Below are 24,545 nucleotides of genomic sequence, written 5' to 3'. Positions count from 1 at the left end.
TGTTTTTTTTAATTTAAAAATATTAATATACTTGTAAATATTTGTTGTGCAAAAATAAAAAAAAATAACCGGAAATATATCCCAGCCTAATTCCAAAATGTCATATCATTCCGCCACAATTCCATGCCTTTCAAAATCAAAAATGTATTATACAAACTATTTAACAACAACAACAAAAATAAAATATATAATTATTCGTATAATTTTATTTCCAACGATATTACAAAAATATATTAAAAAAAATTAAAAAAAAATTACAAGTAAACATTTTAAGGAAACCCCGCAAAATATTGGCATTTGTTTAAATATAAACGACATTGATACAATATACAAATTCATATAACTAAAAATATATACATACAAAATAATAGTAAAGATGATAATGATATACTCGTACGTACGTGTCGTATACACACGCATATATGCACAAAAAACCTATATATGTATTTATGTAAAATAATAAAAAAAAACAAATAAATATCGAATAGTAGAATGTAGATCGATAATTGATTGTTTTATTTTATTTCCAATTTTGTATTAGAATGAAGGTAAGCGGTTTTATCGCGCTAAAAGTATGTAATTAATTTGAGATGCAGAAAAGTAGAGATGACCTTTACACATTGAAAAATAGACAGATTTCCTGCTAAGATGAATATTACAGATTTGGCGTCAGGGCCAAAAAATTCATGACATCTGCCTCATGAACATTGCAGAGTTTTTCCATATGAGAAATATGAAAATATCCGCCAATAACATACACATTTTTTACCACATGGGCAGCGGAGATGCTGCTACCTTTGAATATACTGGTCCACTATTCCGATTTCTAATTAAGGGTAAAATTCGTTAGCCTCTAGCGTGAAGTTATAGATATTTGAACTAAATTAAAACAAGCCATACACATACCAATCTGAAATTTATGAAAAATTAAATGCTAATCATCGAGCAAACTATGTATAAGATCTATATATAAATAGACGCAGTTGAGCAATCGTGGCATCCACAATTTGGTATAAACATTCAATCCTGCCAGAGTACTGCAAAGAGGTGTATCTTGTGACTTCAATAGACCACTTACATGAGAAGACGAAAATCCTTTGTGCACGTCACGACATCCAAACAGTTAATGAAGCAATTCAGTAGTACAGGGTGGATACATAGCAGCAGCTAACGAGACGAACCAGGGGCCAAATCACTGCAATCGAAATCGAGTACTTCGGCATCGTAATGTAGTTTACGCGGATCACCGCGGTCGTTATAGAATTGTTTTTACTCGAAGTTGTACACGACATTTTAAGGGCGCGGATTACTTTTGTCCTCTCATCGAGGCAGAAGCGATTTTTGTTCGGCTTTCTCACAACTGTATTTTTCAGGTTTCGTGCAACCTAGTCCATTTTTTCAAATGTTGGAAATTTATTTATGATTTCATCTAGCCTATTTCGTTGTTCGTTGTGCATATTTATATTTTCATTGCTAGAGTTCCCATGAATTTGCTTTTGTAGGTCCAAGTTAATTTCTTCGATGGAGAATATTTCAGGAGCAATATTGAATAATTTCCAACAGTCATTACCTAAATAAAGATCTTGTTCGAGATCCGGACATAAATAAAAATTCATCAGTGCCAATTTTTCCTTATAATCTACGATAACTTTTCCCATTATTTGGCGTGTTTTCCCTGACGCAGTACTAACGTTTGTGTCTTATGGGTTAACCGTAGGTTTAATTCCTCAACTATTTCTCTGCTATCGATACTGGGGCTCCTGAATCTAGGAGACCTTTTATCTCTTTGCCTTCGATTTTGATAGTGGCATATGATCTAGGATATTTTTTTGATTTGCATCGGATGACGGCTTCAGAAATTACTTTCTATAGTTCCCTATTTTTTGTTTGCCTTTGACTCATTTTCATTATTCTCATTTTATTCTTCATATGCTTATTTCTACATTTGTTGCTTCGGAATTGTGCCCATGATTTTGAAAGTGGTATAAGTCAAAAGTTTTAAAAATCTACTTTATCAGCTTTTACTTGTCAAATCTTAATAAAATAATATAATCTGAAGAAAGTAGCAGCATGCCATGCAAACTAAGTCATTAAAATGCATTTATTTTTTAGTTGTTAAGTGAAATACAAATATTGTTGGTTTTGATAGTGGTATAAGTCAGTGTGTTCACAAAGTAGTTTTGTCATGTCTTCAGATTTCAAGTTAATTGTAGACATTTTACGGCGAATAAATGTAAGTAGTGCTCCCAAGAAAAGGAAAGGAATAAGAATGATATCGTCTTCTGATGAATTAGATGCAGAAACCATACAAATGGAAGAGCGTAAAATGAAATCAAGAAAGAGAACACGCAAACCACAGAATTATGCACAAAATATAAGAAACATTAACAGAAATAGTGGAGAGGAATATGAAACAAAAAATTTTTTGGATACTTTAAAAAAGCCTGACTATTTTGCAAAAACAAAATACTTTAAAAATATCTAACGGAAGATTAAACCGTGCTTTAAATTCTGAAACACCTGGAATGGATGGTCGTGGCAAAATGGCTAGTTCATCTAGAAAAACTGATGAAGAAAAACTTCAAGTAGTACTAGATCATATTCAGAGTTTTCCAGCATGTGAGAGCCATTACACGAGATTACGTCACACTTCAGGTCGAAAGTATCTAAGTATATACAATTTAGGGTTTCATAATTTCCACAATGGAAATGCTAAAATGTATGTTTGGGGTGAATCAATCGCCTCAAGAGGATCACAGGAAGTTGCGTCTTGCATCTTAAAGCATATTCGGGACATTACCACTCAAAAGCTTACAGTGATGCCTGCTCAGGACAAAATTTACAATTTAACATTTAATATGGTTAAAAATTGTTCAGTCATCTGATAATAATGTTGAAACAATTGATCATAAATTTATGGTATCCGGCCATTCTTTCTTGCCAAATGATTGAGATTTTGGTTTGATAGAAACTGAAATTAAAAAATCTAATTATTTATACGTCTCTGAGCATTATTATAATTTAATAGAATCATGTAAGATGAGAAACCCATTTTCGGTAGTACAAATGGATCAAAAAGATTTTATTTCTACAAAACAAATAAAAGAATCAACGAATAATAGAAAGAAAAACATCAATGAATAAGCTGTGCCTTGGTTAAAAATACAATGGATCAGATTTCTAAAAAATGCCCCATATAAGAAGAAATATATATATATATATATATATAAGACCAATAACAAAAGAAAAACGTAAAGATATGATGGATCTACTACCCTATATTCCACCAATTTTTCACAAACACTTTATTTCTCTAAATACTAATGAATAATTTACTTTGTCACAATGAAATGAGTTTGCATAAAACGTTAATTACTAAAAAAATTGTTTCATTTTTGGTATAAGTCATTTATAAAGTCATGCAGTTAATTTTGAAAGTGGTACAAGTCATTTAAACCTTTCAAAACCACATTTTCTTTTAAAAATGACAATAAATTTCACAATCATAATAAATTCTTTTTTGTTGGGACTACTTTAATGTCAAAAAATCATAATCCATAATGGAAGAATATTTTTTAATCCTTTAAAATGCAAAACTCTAAATATCTCGAAACAAAAAAAATATGACTTATACCACTTTCAAAATCATGGGCACAATTATCGGCTGGTTATGGTTCTTGAAAACTTTCAGATCTTCCATTTTCATTATCTTCCACTGACCTCAAGTGGAAGATATCGACGGATCTGAGAATAATTATTGGTATTAATCTAATCTGACTAATTCAGTTAATGGTTCATCACAGTGGGTTTGGTCGGAGGAACGATTGTTCCATGTTCTTCCTCACGTTTCCCGTGAGGAAGAACAAAAACAAAATAATATTCTTTGGGACAAAGGACATTCCCTAAACCCATGCCCTACTATTTGGAAATTTCAGCAGACAATTTGATGTAAAGCTGACATTTCTACAATTTCTTCATGGTCAACTGTTTGGTATTATATATGTCTTCTTCTTGCACAGCGTGTCACGTCGAAAATGGGGCCTTCAATTTCCAGGCACACTTCTCTTAATTGCTCTAGCGATTATACGGGCATAGAATACCCAATGCTTGATAGGTTCTTCCTTAGATTCTTTTTGACCAAAGAAATCATCTTATAGTCTGTGACGGGATTCTCTAATTTGGCCCTCATCAGATTAACATCGTGAAATAATGCATCGATGCTTTCTTTCTAATAAATCCCGCATTGCTTCAAAAGTCGTCCGCCTCGTCTTGAACCTTTCGTTTAAACCATGTTTTAATGATTCCCAACCGTTTGTTATTGGATCTCTGTTGGAGCCAGAACTATTCGTATGCAGGAACAGATTGTAGAATGTGGAACTCATTTAGAATGCCTTCCCAAACTAACCTATAATGTTGTTGGAATTATTCCAATCAGTATACGAAGTCTTCCACCGATAAACTATTTGGTTTTCCCAAAGAGTTCAACCCAAAACGTTCTACTTTTATACTTTGGCTACCTGAACTAAAAACGGGAGGTGTTACGGTACTTCTATGCTGTAGGGTGATTTCGGATTTATGGATAATCTATTGACATTATCATTTAGACGATCTATTACAGAATACACTTTATCCATCTCCTTCGCCACAATTTCTTCTACCGATGACCTCAAGTGGCCCCGAGCATCATTCACACTCTCGAGTACCATATTTCTTATTTGGTTATTTACCTCGCTTGGTTATTTACCTCGCTTACTGACAGGTAATAGAAATGAAAATATAGGGAACATACCAAAAAGTGGACCAATACCGACATTTTTAAAAACGCATTATGTAATCCATAATGTAAATTAGAATACAAATTTCAGAAATTTTTAATGGATAATTATACCCTCAGCCTTATGGCGAATGAGGATGTATGCACTTTAACACGGTGAAAATGTGCCTCATCGAAATATTGGTTTCTTTGGACCAAACCCGTTTCAGAAAATTAAGACTTCATCCAGACTTTGCACATCTTATTATTTCTTCCAAACCTAGTTCAAATTCAAAGATGGTGAATATCGGTCCACTCCTTCTTGAACCTCCACAAAGGGGCTAGGTTTAAATGCGGCTATAGTTCATTATCGAACCTTACGTTAATTTTTGGTATGGAGATTTGTTACCATATACGACTACAAAATACCAAATTGCAGCAAATTCGGTTGAAAAACGCGCTCAAGAACACCAAAATATCGAAAATTGGGGGTATCCTTATATGGGGGCTATCCGAAAAAATTGACCTATATTCATAATTTTTTGTGGAGAGATTTGGAACCTATTAAGAACCCAATGTACCAAATTTCAGCGTATTCGGTTGAAAAACGCGCTCAAGAACCCCAAAATACCGAAAATTAGGGGTACCCTTATATGGGGGTTATCCGAAAAAATTGACCTATATTTATAATGTTATGTGGAGAGATTTGGTACCTATTAAGAACTTGAAATACTAAATTACAGCCAATTCGGTGGAAAAATACGATCAAAACCCCCCAAAATACCGAAAATTAGGAGGTACCGTTATATGGAGGCTACCAGAAAAAGTGGACCTATATTTATAATTTTTTGTTGTTGTTGTTGTAGCAGTTTATATTTCTCCATTGCGTATCAGTGGAATTCGCAGACCACACTGGAACCGCATAGCCACAGACCGACCTATCGCTTTGTAAGAGGTCAACAAAGTTTCCTTATCTGCGCCCCAAGAGCTGCCGGCAAGCGACTTGAGGACCTTGTTCCTACTTTTCAGCTTATCGCAGATAGTTGTGGTTTGCGCGGACGATTTGAACATGCTGTCGAATGTGACCACGAGTATTTTGGGGTAGTTGGTGGTCGGAATTGTATGCCCCTCGACTTGCATATTCAACGGCATTCTCATCTCCGCAGTCCATATGGTGAATAGTGTGGCTGACGACTTCGAGGCGGATATTTTCATATTCCTCGCTTTGAAGAAGGCTCGAAAAATGTACAACGGTCGAAATATTTCTCTATACGAAACAGAACTCGATAACGAATTCGGTGATTTAGGCTCAGAATGGTGATTTGGCCGACTGAATTTCATATTACCCATGCCGGATAGAAATTCATATAAAACCAAAACCAAGTTTAGAGCCAGAACCAGACTGTGCAGAGTATAATATCCTGTAAAGTAACAACATATGAACAAATTTGGTCCATAGACATTTAGGGTCTAGTACAGTTATTTCGATGAGGCATGTATGAAGTGTATATACCCTATTAAGCCTTAAGGCTGTGGTTGTTTATATTCTGATAAAAGAAAACACCCCATTCGGCATCGACGTTTAGCGTACCGAAAATGGGCCAAGACATAGAATTCTCCACATGTTTCTTCTTCATTTATATCAACCTAATTATATTTCCAGTATATTAGTATATTTCCAATTGATAAGGAGTCCCAGATTCACGTTGCGTATAAGAAAATTTTAAAGTTTTTTTAATAAAAGTTAAAGTTTCATTTGGAATACATTTTTATCCAACTGCGGGCTATTTTATATTATTGATAATTATTATTTGTTTAATTCGTATAAGATTACTTACATCTTTATTAGCCAAAATCAAATGCAATTAATGTACAACAAACACACGAAAACTTTTTGTTAAAACACACCTTTCTGTTTTTTTTTTTTTGTTTGTTTTTATTATTTATTATTATATTTATTTTAATATGTTTAAATTGTTAATTTCATTTTTTGTTTCTTTGTTTTTAATTAAAAATCTTAAGATATTTTAAAGATTTTTAATGTTGAATTTGTTTTGTATTTTTGTTTATGTTTTATATTTTTGTTATTTAATTCTATTAATCTTAAAATTGATTATATTTTAATTTATCTGTTATTGGATTAAAGTTAAATGTCATGTTCTTGCATATATTATATGTTGTGAGTGGTGAATAGCAGCAATCAATTTGAGGGGTAGGGAAGAAACATTTTTGTTTTTCATTTTTTATCAACTTATACATGAGAATTGCTGTTGTTGTTCTTTTTCTTTTGTTTGTATTCCATTCATATCCAATGGTGGTTATATAAATTTCTACAGCTATCTGTCAATTAACGTGTTAAGAAGCTTAAAACTAAACGGGGAAACTTGTTGATGTTTCTTTTTTATTTTTTTTAATTTTTATTTTTGTTTGTTTGTTCTTTATGTAAAAAAAAACAAAATATTTAGAGGGGTGGGAAGGAATCAAAAGTTTATGGAAAGAGAAGAAAAAAATACATTTGTTTTCACTTTTTGGAAAACTAGTTTATATAAACAGTGTATCGGGTTTTAATATAGACATATGGAAATCAAACACATTCTTTGTTGGAAATAAAATTACAAGATTGTTGTTATCCAACCCAAAAAAGACTAATGACGGAATTTATTTACAAAAAAAAATATTTTAAAAAATGACGAGAAAGTAGTAATTATTACAAAAAAAGTAATTAAACAAAAACGTTAAACAATTGTTTTATTCTGAACTCAATAAGATTCGATATACATATATAAAGATGGACTTAACGATTTCGTGCACACAATCTTCAAAACAGAAATCAAATATGTGACTTTCTGCATACATATTTTACGAATATGTAATTTGATTTCCATAATCCCTTCTTCTTTTTGTGGTTGTTAATTTTAATCCGGATTTAAAATAGTACAAATATATTACTTATAAATTTCATACACTAAACAATATATATATTAATTACTTGTACATTAAATGCACAATAAAACACATTCTAACATAAAAAAATAGAAAAAACATATTTAGCTTAAATTTACATTATTTTGTTAAAGAATATCCAAAAATCAAATGGAAAATATAGTTATAATTACATGTAAAAAAATACGCACTTAAATGTCGTACACATACATAGGGAGTTTGGAGGGCGTGGGGAGCTATTGGGTTCATTCTCTTCAGCATTCATTGTCCTTAAATTATGAGAAATATTACACAGATTTTGTTTTTACGATTTTTGCATTTACAGTTAAAATAAAAATGTAAATACGTTATGAAAAATTAAAAAAAAAAAACATAAGACAAGCAACGAAAGAGGAAAAACTTGAGGCCTTACTATCTAACTAAATTCTATTAAAGTTTACATATAAATTATGTTCCTGTTGTTGTTGTTTCGTATAATGAAGAGAACAAAGAAAATATCATTTAAATCATAAATAAAAACTTATTTGATATCAACTAAACCTACTAGAGTTTACCGTTTAAGTAATTCATCTTCTCATACATTCCTACATATTTAATTTGTGTATTTTGTTTTCTTCATTTTGTGTTGGTGAATATCATCTCTATAAATATATGTTAATGTTTTACTTTCGACTTCGTGAAGTTCGGTTACCATTACCACCATTATCAGCCATGGTTGTAGCTGCAGCTTCTGCACCATTACTACCACTGACGGCAGATGATGAAGTGGTGGTGGCGGCAGTTTTGGAGTTGCTTGACGATGTTGATGCATTATTGGAATTCGATATTGTCGTTGGGGTTGACTCGTTATTATTTGATTTATTTGAAGTTTTTGAATCCTCCAACGCAACATTTTCATCTGCTGAAAAGAATATTACACACACACACAATAATTGTGAGAATTTCATTAAAATGCATTGAAAAATGGAATTTTTGCTAATCGAATGTATGGCAGGTGAACGAAGTTTTTTGTGAATGATGGTGTTAATAGGTATGAGAGGAATTAAATAAATTTTCACCAATACAAATGTTTTTATGTATATGCATGTATGAATGAATGGTAACTCCAAAAGTAGTTTCCAATTGATATTTTTGTTCTTTAGAATTCCACTCTATAGTTTCTCTAAGGCAAAAAAAAAACAATATGCTGGCCGAAAAAGAATGACAATTCTATGTATGTTCACGTATATATGCACTATATATAAATGTATGTGAGTGTGTTTGGAGGAGACCCATGACATGACATAAAAAATTATGATTATGCTTGCTAATTATATCGCCGACGACTCCACCTCCTGCTCTTGGAGTTTCCAAAGGTTTTACTTCTTCGACTTACTCTTGGATTTAGTTGCAGATTTTGTATTATTAATTGAGGTTGCTGTTGCTGGTTTCTTGCTGGCTGGCGTTGATGATTCTTCGGAAGAACCAGCATCTGTAAGGGATTTCCTTTTGGCTGCTCGTTCGCCTCGTGTGGCCTTTGATGTTGAGGGCGATGGTGTGGGAGATGCAGTCTATTGAATAAAAAATAAAACAATAAAAAATATATACTTCGTAAATTTTCCCAAAATTACTTACTTTTTGAGGTACATTTCTAGATCTAGATGTTGTTGGTGTTATGGGCGATGCAGCCCTCGCCTTAGCCAACGGTGATCTTTGTGCTCTTGGCGTTGCTTTGGTTGCACTCGCCGCAACTGTGGTACGTTTTTGTGTTGGTTTATATTCCGTATCCGATTCATAATCATCGGAACTTTCCTCGTCATCTTCATCGTCATCACTGTGATTTGTTGTCCTCTTCTTTTTACGTTTGGTTAAAGTTTTTCGTTTCTTTGCTGGCGATTTACCAGCGGACGATGTTGCACCAAGACTTCGCTTCCGTTTTTTGCCTGTTGTTTTCGTGGTAGGTGTTTGAGCTGCTGCAGATGTTTTGGCTGCCGTTGATGTATTGCCACCTTTTCGGGATTTTCTAGTGCCCGTTGTTCCCAAAGGATAACCACCGCTTTCACCATCAACCAAAGATGCTGATTTCTTTTCAATTTGAGATTCATCTTTAAAGAGGGAAATGTCAACTGTCAAAGAAATATAAAAAAATGAAAAATTATTACACAAAATCTAAACAGCGAGCAAAGATTTATTTCAATGAAGAAGAGACACAATTAACACCTCCTTTGAAACTGTCCGGTACTAATACGACGTATACTTAGGAAGTCTGAGAAACCTTGCCTAAATTTCCAACGTAACAAAATAAACAATCGATCTTTTTTTGGACCTTATAAACATACTAATAAAAACTATATGAAATGTCCTGGAGTAATTTTAAAAAATCTACTTACGTCCATCTGGATTCTCTTCCGTTAATTCTGGCCGTGGTACTAAACCCTTTTCCACGTCAATCGCTTTTTTCAAAATGCTCTCAATACGCGTTCGTTCCGATTTCGGCAAACGCATATGTCCCTTATCGATGCGTTTCAGTTCGACTGTAGTTAGAACACATTCGATATCGGTGTGATCATAAAAATCCGGTATATATACATTACTATCCTTGGGATCTTCGGACAGCCAACGAATGCTAATACGTGGCGATGTTCGGTATACATTTTGCATGGTCTGACACAAATAGAAAGTACCCTCGGCATTGCGTACGGCCATATATTCATTTTTATAGAAGACAATTAGGCGATCTTCACTTGACATAGGCTTGGGTGAATTTGAGGCCTCACTGGCCGACAGCTTCGTGATGAAGGCCAATTCAGGAAGTGGACTTTGGTACAGAATTGTCTTAAGACGATGACGTTTTGATTTACGATCTGAATCATCGTCTTTAGGCGTTGATGGAGCTGAATCCGATACTTGAGGTTCGGCGGCTTTAGATTTACGCTTTGCTCGGGCTGGAGTTGATGATTTTTCTTCTGTCGACTTTTCGGCCGATTTGCTTTCGTTAGAAGTGCTGCTGCTGGTCGCTGTGGAAGTGGTTTTAGCTTTGGCAGTTGTTGTCTTCGCAGCCCGACCTTGTTTTTTAACTGGCGTGGAAGTTTCCGCTGAAGTTGAACTCGTAACAGCTGCAGAACTGGTAATGGTTTTACTACTATCAGTTGATTCCTTAGTGGTAGTTGGATCGCTACTAGCACTGTCAGTTGCTGTTGTTGTTGTGGTGTTGCTTTTTGCTGGTGAGCTACTAGACTTGTTTTCTGTCTTTGATGAGTTTTTAGATGTGGCCACTACATCTTCAGAAGACACCCTAACATCACGTTTAGTTTCCCTAATCTCCACATTGGCATTTGATTGAGTAACCGATTTTTCTTGGTCTTGTTTCTCTGCCAGGTGTTCTTTTGTTTCTTTAGTTGTTGTTTTGTCAACTTCTTTTTCGTCTTTTTCCACTTTTTCCTTTGTTTCTGATTTGTCGGTGGACTTGGCCTCAGTGCTTACGGGTAGAACTACTTCCGAGTTGGATTTAGATTTAGTTTGATCATCATTGTTATCTGCCGCCGTTTGAGTTACTACTGGCGATAATTTTGTAGTTTCTTTTGTTGTATCATTTGTTGTTTCGTTTTTATGCCCTGACTTATCGACAGGTTTCGACTCAATAGAGAGTTTTGGTGCAACCATTTCCTTTTCTTCAGTTGCTGATGTTTTTGGTGGAGCTTCTTTAGCAGGTTGTTCTGCCACAGCCTTATTTGCTGTACTTTCTGTGATTTTAGGCTGCTCCGACGTGGTATTAATGGAAGAAGGATCCTTTTTTGTGGAGTCAACATCTTGACTTTCAGTTTTCGTCGATTTCAACTCGACGGCTTCCAGCGTTTTCGATTCAGTAGCCTTTGCTTCGACTGCCGGCTTTTCAGCATTTGTCTCAGTCCTAGTTTCAGCAACAGAAGCAGCTTTGCTGGGCGAAGAAGTTTCAGTTTTATTATTGCCAACCGATTTTTCGTTATCTTTTTTCTGTTCTTCGGAAGTGGCCAACATTTTTGGCACTTCTGAGGCGATATTTTTATTAGCACCCTGATCTTTTAGTGGTGACTCCTTTTCGGAGATATTTGCCTTTACCGCATCAGTAACTTCTGGTGCAGATTGTGGGGCCGTTGCACTTGTTGTTGTGGGAGTAGGTGGTGCCACTGGCGTAGTTTTTAATGCACTGCTGCTGGGAGGATTTGTCGTAGGCTGTTGAGGTGGAGTTGGAGGATGTATAGCACTCGTAGTAGACGCAGTAGTTGCTACGGTTTGAGGCGTCACTTTCTGGGGTGATGACGCCACTGCCGTGGTAACGGTTGCCGTTGTTTGGGGAGCCAATGTTGTACTGGTATTGCCACCAGCTACTTTGTTAGCCATTGTATTGGCGGTATTAGCTGCCGCAGGCGTTTGCTTGGTCAACTGCACTGGTGTTGACTGTGGCGACTTTAGGGCAGCCCCTGTAGCCGTATCTGGATTTGCGGCAGTACCTGTTTTAGCTGGACTGCTGGCATTGTTGTATGCACTGCCACCGCCACCAGCATATGGCTTTTGTAAATTCTGATTATGCCCTGGAGGCGGAACAGATGTGTTTTTGTTCGCCACATTTGTAGGTGGTGTGAATTTGTTGTGTTGGTGTGCGGCACTGGGCATCGCTGTTGTGGATGTTGGTTTTGAGGGTGTCATTGATATGGATGGAGGTGGAGCTTGGGGATTTTGGTGCTTATTCATGCCAGTGGTTGGTCCCATGTTAGCGGGACCTGCCTTTTGATGCGACGAGGAGGAGCTGGTGGTGGGCGGTGGAGGTATTAAACTACCACCTATATTGGCACCTGTAACCGGTGTGATTTGAGTGTTTGTTGGTATATTTGGAGTCTTCATCTGGTTAGTTAGTGGCGGTGGAGTCGCAGCTACCGAAGCTAGTTTGTTATTGTTGGCCACCACTTGGGCAGCGGCTGATAAATATCTCTGTTGAAATTGCTGCACAGCTGCTGCGGTCGACAATGCAGCAGCGTTTTGTTGTTGCTGGTGTTTCTGTTGCTGCTGCTGTTGTTGATGAGACATTGCTGTTGTGGTGGGTGGCGGTGGTACACCTTGTGGCATAACTTGCTGTTGCCCCAAATGGGAACCACCTTGTGGATTCACTCCACCATGCTGTTGCTGATGCATTTTATTAGCTTGTATTTGATATTGGAAAGCCTGCAATTGCTGCACAAAATTCGTAGGCAATGCCTGCAATGTCTGCTGCAGCTGATTGAATGTGGGATTTGCAGCTGGATTACCATTAGCCTGCTGTTGATAGGTTTTGTTTAATAGCTCGGCGGCACCGGGAGTTCGTGTTAATGCCAAAGGTTCACCGCCGCCACCCGAACTCGGACCACCACTACCGCCACCAACTGGTACTCCACCAACCGGAACACCACCACCCACACCGCCCATGTTATGGTGCTGTTGCTGTTGGTGCTGCTGATGTTGTTGTTGCTGCTGTTGCATTTGTTGTTGAAATTGCAAAAATTGTTGTTGTTGCTTTAGCATACTCTGTATACGTTGCTGTTGGAAAAATGCATTCAAGTCAGCCTGTGAAGATTGTGGCAATGGATTCTGACCATGAACTAAATTTTGCATTTGTTGTTGAATGCCAGCAAATGTTTTCGCTACTTGTGGCATATTATTGGGGCCATTGGGAGGGCCGCCGCTACCACCGCCACCTCCCATACCACTGCCACCAGGACCAGGCGGTTTTTGATTGTAACTCATCTTGACATTCAATTACAAAATGTGTATAGTTGGGATAGAATCTGTAAAGAGAAATTCGGATTAGTTATAAGGTTATGTACAAAAGATTAGCATTAATGTTAATGTTCTTAAAAAGTAAAGCATAGGAAAGTTATGTATTCTATATAAGGATGAAATCAATTTACCGTTAGAAGAAATTCTTCCCACCGAATACCTAGGTAAAATTGCATACCTCTAGAAATTCTTTAGAACTCATATGGCCATACAATTTGCATTTATATATAAGAAATTGAAACATGATCCTGTAGGAAAAACTACAATCGAATACCCTGTGACCAAAAAGCATTTAAATGTCGTCAAAGTAATCTTAAAAATTTCTCATTAAGGTTTGCTATTACATTAGAAATATAACAGCGCCAGTACATTTGGTCATCGTGTAGAATGCGACAAGTAAAGCAACAAACAGATATATAAACAAAAGTTCGTTGAACGTGCAAAATTCTTATTTGTATTTTGCTGTAAATACAATTTTGTGAATGGGGTATGCTGCCTGTTATTTGCTGTTGTTGTTGTTGTTGTGCAATGAGAGAAGAGCATTTTACTTTGTATGTACACCACGTTTGTGTTTGGTGCCATCAACACACACATATACACAAGCAAGATAATTTCTACAAAGTTTGGCAATTAAAGCTAATTTACAAAGTCATCGGTGTTTTGAAAACGAATAAAAGTGAAGTTGTCGTCATTATCGCCGCCTTCGTTGCTGTCACTAAACATGATGTGTGAACATTATTAAAATTTTTATTATTTATTTAATTACACATCAATTTTCGGAGGAATAGTGTCCTAAAATTAAATAATTTTGTGAAAGGACCTAATTCCTTTTTGGTTCGTTCGTTGAGAAAGAGTTCGAGGATAGTTACCTCCGAAATTTCTTGCAAACAATTATATTTTTCTGCAGTTTATTTGGAGATAAACTGCCTTATGAAACATGTAAGCTGATACAGAATAAAACAATTGATGTTAGATGGCATAAAATCTTGTTCTTTAATCTTACGGTCGGAAAATAATAGATGCATAAGCACACAAATATTGTCAATATTTTTATATCTGATATCTGAAAAGGAATCCTTACTGCGAAAATGTTTTGGTTTCCGTTTTTATAACTGGATGGAGATTGGGGAATATGTATTAAATTCAATTATTGAAAAACTTCGAACTTCAACTTCGTTGGTCAAAGGGCGACCAACGTAGGTTTGAGTCAGTTACATTCAGGATGGTGCAATCGTCTGAATGATTGTTTGATGACAAGACAATCCCAAACATTCATAAATGGTCCTTGCCATTCCTTGACGGATGAGGAAAACGCAGTGTGCAGTGTGTGATTTTTCAATGTGAAAAATAGTGAAAAAATGTGATACTGCTGACCGTAGTGGATAAGGAATTTCTCCAACTCTAAAATAACTTTAATTTTATAAGCCACTAAGAATATCCTCATTATTCTTTAGGGGTCTTTCTAATCGATAGATGCTCTTCATGATTTATGACAGGTAGTTAAATTATGTTGGGTTCCAGGACATAGTAACATGGAAGGGAATGAGATAGCCGATGAGCTTACTCGAGGGGATTCACAGTAGTCCAATCTAGCGATTAAGGAATCTGTACAACCTGCGAGGTAGCCGGCAACAGATGGTCTCTCGCCGTAAAACTACCTCTCTGCTGGAGATATAAATCGTTGATATTAACAGATCAAAGCAGGTTTAGATCACCCATTTCCAAATGGGACATTAACGGAGTGAACTATGCTGGGAAGATGAGGAAGAGCAATTAAACATATACTCTGTAGGTGTACACTACTAAGTAGCAGAAGACACATACAGTCTGGCAAATATTAAATCGATAATCTAACATACTTATCCGGAATAGTCCACAAGAAGATCCTAAGTTTTGTCAAGATTCTGACATGGCTTAAATATTCAATTTTTTAACACTCTTTAAACATCCTCTACTATACTTCCTTCTTTTTTGGTAACCAGGATGAGTACAATGGATAAATGTATCTGAGTGAACGGCTGTAAATGACAGCCGTATCGTTAACCTAACCGATAGAATCTCTTCTACGAGTTCAAAAGGTGAATTCAATCGGATCCTTTTCAACAGACAGTGGGGTCTACAATATAAACGACCCGAGTCCTACTCGGCGAACGTCTGTATGTAAAGAAACTGTAGTTCAAGTTTAAAGTTTTAGGCTATGGTGAAAAACTCTGTTAATTTCCTAATCTTATTACCCCATTTGAAATTTTGAGAAATCGAAGCCATAAGTTAAAAACTCCGTTTTTAATTGAGTTTATTGGGCATATTCAAAGGTGCCTCACCTGTGGCATTTTACGGAAATTTATAATATTTTTTTTTGTAGGAAACATATATGAAAGAACATACATTAGTTGTGTTTGATATGATTGTTGGAATGCAAAAAAACCGCTTACCGAAAGAAAACGATCGCCGAATTCTCTCTGTGCCCTTACTATTAAAAAATTAAAAGTTTATTTAAAAGGAGGATTTGTGATATCTATCCATAGAAGCCTAAAATTCCGGACCGAATGCCGGCCATTAAAAAGAAGAATCGGTCACGTAACATTTGTGGAAATCTCTGCTCATAGGAAACAGCTTCAATCCCATATAAGGGACCCAGTGAAATTTTGGAATCGCATATCTAAGGAAGCATGTACCTCTCCAGCAAAAAAAAAAAAAAAAAAAAAAAAACAATTTTTCTAATCAGGAATTCATCTACTTCAAATTGATATCCATATCTTAATGGGCCTCCAAAGTTTCACAAAAAATGATACTGACTTTCACCTACGGAAAAAATTTATGTCCGCAATTTAAACATTTAAACAGGGTCTATTCAAAGAAATCAGAGACTCTTAACAAATATGTGTTCCAAATGGTCCGCGAAGTGGTTCCTTTAAAATTTGGTCTTGAGCTCTAATCGGCCGTTTTTGACACACTTTTAAAAAAGGATTCCAATGGTCGAGAATTTTTTTATTAAATAACAATTTTTCAAAGCCTTTAATATAACTCTCTTTTTAAAATCTTTACAATAGTTTAAAAAAATAAAAACTTCAACGCGGCTGTCGCGGTGTCCTTCTAGAGATTTCAATAATGATTTCAAGTCAAATTATCAATTTAGATACATATTTGACCGACCATATTAATGAGAATCAATGGTTAGTATCTTCATCTGCAGGAACAACATCAGTTAACGCAGGTATAAAATTATTCCATTGTATTTGTTGTTTCAAATGGAAACAATACCTACAGTGGCTCCATCGAATAATCGGACAAGTGGTTGTCAGATATAATAACGCTTTACATTTCAAAAAAATTGTCTAAATGTGTAGTTTTTTCGCTTTTATTTACACATTACTTACTTATATTTCTGAACAATACAAAAAACAACAACTTTCCTAGTGATAACAGTAAATTTCGCCAGAAAAACAAAATTAATTCAATTTATTGTGTTCAACGCAAAATCGGACAAAGCAAAGTATCAATGGTAAAAAATGCAAAAAATCGAGAAACTAATATTTAGTTGCATATTCTTTGTTGTCCAGAACGGCCTGTAAACGCTTCGGTATTGATTTGACCAAATTCTGACATACCTCCGGCTCTATGGAGTTCCACGATTCCAGTAAAGCCTCCTTAAGCTGTACTAAGGAGTTAAATTTTTTTTCATACACTCTCCTAGCTAATTCTTCCCAAAGATGCTCAATTACGTTAAGGTCTGGGCTCTGTGCAGGTGTTTGTATATGTTTGGGGCAGTTATGGATCAACCAAAGCTTTGCTACACCTGATGTGTGCTTGGTATCGTTGTCTTGATAAAAGGCAAAGTTGTTCGCGATACCCAATTTGTCTGCACTTTGCTTTACATTTTGTTTTAAAATGTTGAGGTAGACAAATTTGTCCATTTTACCATCAATAAAATGCAAATTACCTACTCCCGCACTCGACATGCAGCCCCAAACCATAACGGAACCTCCTCCGTGCTTAACAGTGGCTTTTGTATTCTCATGATTATAGTCAGCATTTGGCTTACGCCACACATACATCTTCCCATCTGATCCGTGCAAATTAAATTTGCTTTCGTCAGTAAACAGAACCTTAATATAATGAAAACTATCAATAGAAATTTATTTTAAGATGATCTATCATCAAATTACCTGCTTCCAATAATCGTCTGGTTTTAGTAAAAACTCCTTGGCATATTTTATACTACAGTTTTTATTTTTAAGGCTAATAAATGGCTTTTTTCTTGCAACTCTCCCATAATAATTATATTTATGCAATGTATTGCGAATAGTATTTAGGCACACATCTTTTCCAGTGCGAGTTTTTAAATTTATTTTAAGTTCTTTTGCGGTTTAAAATGAATATTGTTTTATTTCTTTTAATATCGAACGCTCTTCTCGCTCATTTAATATCTTCCCTTGACCTTCTCTGCTTTTATTGGTCAATCGGAACTCATCACGGAACCTCTTTATAATGTCGTGGACAGTAGATTTACTCATTCCTACCAATTCGGCAATTTCTCTTACTGTTTTATCTTCATAACTCAATTTATCTATTAATTGCCTGATTTCCACACTGGATTGTTTCCCTTTTGGAGCCATTTACATTTATTTTTATTTAGTATTACCACTTTCTTGGTCTAAATGCAATTTACGAATGAATATGACAAACAAAATAGCGATTTGAAGTTAATATTTGCATAATAACGGGACTTTAAACATTGATACTTTGCTTTGTCCGATTTTGCGTTGAACACAATAAATTGAGTTAATTTTGTTTTTCTGACGAAATTTACTGTTATCACTAGGAAAGTTGTTGTTTTTTGTATTGTTCAGAAATATAAGTAAGTAATGTGTAAATAAAAGCGAAAAAATTACACATTTAGACATTTTTTTTTGAAATGTATAGCGTTATTATATCTGACAACCACTTGTCCGATTATTCGATGGAGCCACTGTATATGTGTGAGAATTTCAATCGATCAATACACAAAAACATCATCATCATCATCAATGGGAAAAGAAATTCGTTAGAGGGCACAAAATATATGGATGGGATGAATTTCGATTGTCTACAAAAAAAGGATGGGACATTCAATAATAAATCATTCCATTCATTTGAAGTTAAAAAGTTTAGATTTGAGGTTTGAAAAAAAAAACAAAAGAAAAAAAAACACAAGAATTACACACCGACACATACACACAGCCACAGGCAGTAAACACAACACAACGCATGGCCTATGTGTGATGTGGCGCGGCTTTTAGAACAAGATGATGATGACGATGGAGCACAAAACACAACCATGCACAACAATACACGCTTGCACACACACACCTACAGACAAGCATGTCAAAAAATACACCACACTGCAAAAAATCCAACAACATTGTAGAGTCAACGCGCAAACATTTAAACACCAATACGCGGAAACACGCTAAGTAAAAGCCCCAAAAAAGAAAACACCAACAACAAAATCAGAACCAAAAGCAAAGCATATTCAATGTGGATCACTTGAATACAACATATTTCGCGCAAATACACACCAAACACTTGTACACCACCAACAACAACTAAACACATATTCCACCAAACGAACGGAATTTTAAAGCGAAATGTACAGTGGTGGATGGATGGAGTGGAGTTTGTGTTGAGGCAAACAGCCAGTAACGCGTTCCATCATCATGTTGGCCTGCGTCAACAATGCTAATGTGGTCGCGCGCGCATTTTTTCATTGCGGGCCGAGAAGAAATTCAATCACACACATTTCTAAAATTGTAAACGTACCAACAACAACAACAATGGGGTTAACTCTTAAATTTGGGGTAAACTTACACTTGGTTAACGTTGTTGTTGTATTCTGCTGCTGCTTCGTATTTTTTAGCCTTGTTTGATTGTTGGTATGTTGTTTTGCTGACCAAGTTAGAAGTTTTGAAAATAAAACAAAGGTCGAGTTCTAAATTTTATTTTATCAATTTCTGTGTGCTGTTGTCACCGCCAACCACACCAGCCAGGTATTTTTCCCTCTCACTGATTACCGGTTTTTGTTGATGTGATTTACCGTCGTCGTCGTCGCCGCCACTGCTGACGTCGTCGTCGATCACTCGGCAATACTTTTTGTTGTTTTTATAGACTTGTTTGTCGGTCGGTCACCGTACAGCTAGTTAAACTGTATCAAAGTTAAAATTTATTGTTTTTTTTTTTCTTTTTCAATTGCTTTGATTATTTAAAGATATTGTTGTGAACTAATTTATAATTATGTCCCATGTATATCGCGCCATACATGCATGCATTGCCGCCACACACACACTCGTTGGGCAAAAAGTAATACAAATTATTTTGTATTCTCTCAACACAGCATTTGCTGCCTCTGCCGACGTTTTTTCCTTTTCAGTTTCCTATACGTCGTCGTTTGGTTTTTTTTTTTCTTTTTGTTAATAATGTTGTTTGGCTATTACGTTGTTCATCATTATTATTTGTTTCTCCTCGTTTTTTTTTTCTATTCCTCCTTTTTGAACACACAATTTTACACAAACAAACACACATACGACGAATATATGTACATAACTAGCGGCACGAACATGGTAGCAAAAAATGTTTTCCTCGAATTGTTCACATGCACATCGATTTTTTAAGCTGAAACACTGTACTTTTCAACGATATTTGATAGAACACATATTCCCAGTTTGCTATATTACACTTTTATGCAAATTCTATTTGTTTAACAATGACACGTAATGTAAAAATTTATTAAAATTTTCTTTTGCGAGACGAAAACGAAATTTTTTCAGAAAATCCGAAAGCACACGAATAAAATGTAGCATTGCCAATCGTTGGCATTAGCGGAGGCAGGGTTGTATTTAGTATAAACAGAGATGCTAACTAATGCCAAACATGACGGTTAGTGTCATACGTAACGTATGACAGATGTAGTAACGTGGTCATCTGTTAAGTGATGTTTTGTAAATGTTATGTGTTGTACACACCATGAATGCAGTAGTGGACTCGGCAATTGGCATGGAATGTTAACATCCAACGTATTTTAATAAAAAAAAAATAAAATCCATAAAATGTTATGCATGTCGATTGGAATTTTTTTTTAATAATGAAAATGTATGTTTTCTAAAAAATTAGAATATTCTAAGATAGCGTATAAATATACATGCTATGTACAATAAAATACAATATAATAAATATCTAAATTTTTTTGATCCACATTGTTCATAGGCTATATCTACAGATGCTACAACTTATAGTCTACTTTAGAATATACAGAATTGAAATCAATACACATTTTACTAAGTGGATCTCCCATAGAATAATTTGTGCGATGAAAATCTACGTATAATGGTTGATAATATCTACTTGATCGAAAAGGAACATTTATTCTAATGGATGAAATTAGGAAGTCTGAGGGTATATTACCGTTAAGGATTTTAATTACCATCATATTGTTCAACATAATACGTCTCCTTTTTAATGTAGGCAATAATAGGAATAGGAATAAATTTTAACCTGCTACTGTAAGAAGGCAACACAAAGTCGCTATTTCAATGTTAACCTCTCAGTGCAAAAAGTAGAGGTTAACTGCACTGATTCTATTTTATCGGAATATGTTGTGTATTGGGGATCCCATACAACAGAGCCATCTTCTAATATGGGTCGCACAAGAGATGTAAAAAATTGTTTTGTAATGTAGGGATCAGAGAATTCTTTATCCCATCGTTTTATAAATCCTAAGTCATCGTGGGCTTCATAGAGTTATGGGCGATAAACAGCTTGACATCGTCTGCATACATTAGCAACTTGGAATGTAATATTGCATTTGGCAAATCATTTATATTTTATGACATGACTTATGACATGACTTAATTCAATGGCATAATTATTAAAGGTAGTCTCATTTGCTAAATAGATGATGGCAACCCCAGCAAATCTATACTTGATTTTGGGATTTTCAAATAAAATTTATATTTGACAACGTTACCTAAAATCCAACGAGGCGTAAAAAAATATTCAACTTCCCCACTGTCTCGATTATCTGTCAAATTTTTCGATATAATATTTCAAATGGTTGGAAACACTGCACATCGAATTCAAGTAGAAATTACCCACTTTGACAGTTAATCACGACATCAGCGGCGCTAAATAGACTACTTATTGTTACGAATATAACTTTAGATTTAAGTTAATTTAGATGAATTCCGTTAATTTAAGAATTTGAATTGTAACGTAAATTTCTACTACGCAGTTTATTTGAATAACTTCACAACAACAACCACTGTATAGATTTTTCTACATCCTTCCATTTCCTCTTTCATTTTCTATTTTGTTATTGTCGTACAATTCTTGTTAAACGTCATTCCTCTTTCTTTGTTATTCCCTCGCCTGTATATGTGTTGTTGTTATTCCTCTTTCTTTGTTATTCCCTCGCCTGTATATGTGTTGTTGTTATTGTAAGTTTGTTTACTCAAGTTTGTTGTTGTTATTGTTCACTCAGTAAGTTTGTTGTTGTTATTGTTACTCAATGTGTTTGTTGCATTGGTAGATTGTTCGTGATCTAGGTGTTACCAGATCGTCTAGAAACTTCTGTAGCGACAGGCAGGGCTCATATAAATAGAGGGAATGGAAAGGCAGTGAGTCAGTTGTGAATCAGATCGCGAATTGAAACCGTCGTGTAAAGTAAAGTGCAAAGTAAAGTTGTGTGAATAAAGTCATTGTAATAATCGTAATCTGAAAGAACCCGCGTTTTATTTGGTACGAATTGTATCGGGAAATAAAACAACGTCTACACGGGATTTAGTAAAATCCAATAACGTAACAATTGGTGTCAGAAGTGGGATTACGATAATACTACGATGAAGTTCAAGGATCTACGAGTGGAAGACTTGAAGAAGGAGCTCAATAAATTGGAATTGTCCTCTACTGGCAACAAGGCTGAGCTACAAAAACGTCTGTTGGATGAGTTCGGGCGCCGTGGTATGAACATCGATACATATGAGTTTGACAGTAAGGATGAAGTGGATTTATCGGAAATTAGCGAATCCAACGGTGGGGAAGCCTCGTCAGTTTCTGCCAGGGGTGACGATTTAAGAGAAATGCTGGCTAAAATGTTTGAGGAAAATTACAGAAGGAGCGAGGAAAATTCGAGAAGAATGATGGATAAACTCGAGAACATTACAGAAGTTATTGGAAGGAGAGTGGAAACCGTGGAGGTCCAAATAAAAGAGTTGGATAAGAAAGTGCAGTCGGTTGACGAGAAGATTCTGTCTGTGGATGAGAAATTTCTGGTCCACGACCACAGGGTTACGAATCTGGAGAAGAAAATATCAGAACTGGAAATTAAGGGTGGTCCGGTGCGAGTTCCTGATAACACACTAAAAATCAAACCTCCTGTATTCGACGGCTCTACGTCATTCAATGTTTTCAAGTTACAGTTCGAGACAGTGGCTTCTAGAAATTCGTGGAACGACAGCGACAAAGCGGTTGCACTACTTCTGGCATTGAAGGGCAGTGCTGCTGATGTTATACAGAGTATTCCTGTCGCTTCTAGAAGCAACTATGAAGATGTTATTGCTGCACTGGAACGTAAGTACGGTGGCGAACATAAACAAAACATCTACCTTATGGAACTAAGGGGAAAAGTACAGAGAGCGAACGAGACGTTACAAGACTTTGCAGCTGAGGTGGAACGTTTGGTGCTAATGGCGTATCCAGGAGAGAATCACCCATTGCTGGACCGTATGAAAATCGAAACCTTTGTGAATGGCATACGTGACCCTGAGATTAAATGTGCAACATATGCGTCACCAAAAGCGTCGTTTGCCGAAACTGTGTCGTTTGCCCTTGCCCAAGAGATGGCAAGAATAATTGTTAAGCCCCAGACCCACAAGATTCGCCAACTGGAGACCGAATGTTGCGAACACAAATCTCTCGTTAACTTGATCAAGGACGCCATGAGGCGGGTAATAGAAGAAACAAAGTTAGTAGGGATGACTACGCCCAGGGTTAGATGCTACAACTGCGATAAAGCAGGTCATATTGCGCGCGAATGCAGAGCTAAGCGCAAACGATCCAGGTCATCGTCACCACCTCTAACGAAAGATGGTAGAAGAATGGCTCAACAGTCCACCAATGAGTCACCGTTAAACAGAATCGAGCACAGAGAAGGCGGAAAACACGGTAATGCTGATGCCCTGTCTCGTCGGCCATGCAAGGTAGAATACAGCCACTGCTCAAAGGCTGAGTGCAAAGAGAATATCGTGGATGTCCGACGATTGCAGTTTGAGTCGGGAGAAGATTGGTCGACGGAACAACGAAGAGATCCCATTCTGGGCAAAATAATTTCGGCCATAGAAACGGGCAAGCGACCTAGTCGCAAAGAAATTACCTCCGAAAGCCTTCTTTTAAAATCTTATTGGGCCCAGTGGGACAGTCTACTTATAATAGATGGTTGCTTATACCGCAAATGGGAAAGTGAGGACGGTAAATCCCACCGGAACTTGATCGTCGTCCCAGATTCTAAAATAAGAGATGTCTTGTCGGAGTTTCATGATGGGCCAAGTGGAGGACATCTTGGCATAGCAAAGACCGCTGAAAAGGTAAAGCAGAGATTTTACTGGGTCGGCTGTCAAAAATCCATTGCCGACTGGATCGCCAATTGTGAAAGGTGCATAAAAGCTAAAGGTCCAACACGGAAGAGTCGAGGCTACATGCAGCAGTATAATTCAGGAGCCCCTTTTGAAAGAATCGCAATGGATGTAGCTGGACCGTTCCCCACAAGCGACTCTGGGAACCGGTATGTCTTAGTGGTCATGGATTACTTCAGTAAATGGCCGGAGGTTTATGCTATCCCAAATCAAGAAGCCAGGACAATTGTGGATGTGTTCAGCAAAAATTGGATTTGTCGCTATGGTGTTCCATCTGAGGTTCATTCCGATCAAGGTAGGAATTTTGAATCAGCGATCTTCAAGGAAATGTGTGACTCCTACGGAATTAAGAAAACCAGAACGACGCCCCTACATCCACACTCAGATGGCATGGTGGAAAGATTCAATCGCACCCTTGA

General features: G+C 36.1%; 2 protein-coding genes across 2 annotated transcripts in view; one reads left to right on the top strand and one right to left on the bottom strand.

Moving 5' to 3' along the window:
- LOC133321031 (HIG1 domain family member 2A, mitochondrial) overlaps positions 1-24,545 on the top strand; it is a gene marked incomplete at its 3' end in the record, with an annotated part of 38,373 nt that overhangs the window by 11,182 nt on the left and 2,646 nt on the right. The window lies entirely within an intron of this gene.
- On the bottom strand, positions 8,359-13,441 carry LOC133321028 (mucin-5AC-like). Its single transcript, XM_061530131.1, has 4 exons — positions 10,066-13,441; positions 9,311-9,801; positions 9,072-9,246; positions 8,359-8,597 (listed from the first exon to the last, which is right to left on the bottom strand). The coding sequence occupies exons 1-4, from the start codon at positions 13,430-13,432 to the stop codon at positions 8,359-8,361; spliced, it is 4,272 nt and encodes a 1,423-aa protein (XP_061386115.1). The 5' UTR covers positions 13,433-13,441.

The sequence above is a fragment of the Musca vetustissima genome, unplaced genomic scaffold, assembly GCF_032173495.1.
Source record: "Musca vetustissima isolate MV318-11 ecotype Yass unplaced genomic scaffold, APGP_CSIRO_Mvet_v1 utg3598, whole genome shotgun sequence".
Lineage (NCBI taxonomy): Eukaryota > Metazoa > Arthropoda > Insecta > Diptera > Muscidae > Musca > Musca vetustissima.
The sequence above is the reverse complement of the archived record's forward strand: the minus strand, read 5'-3'. Positions and strand labels throughout refer to the sequence as shown.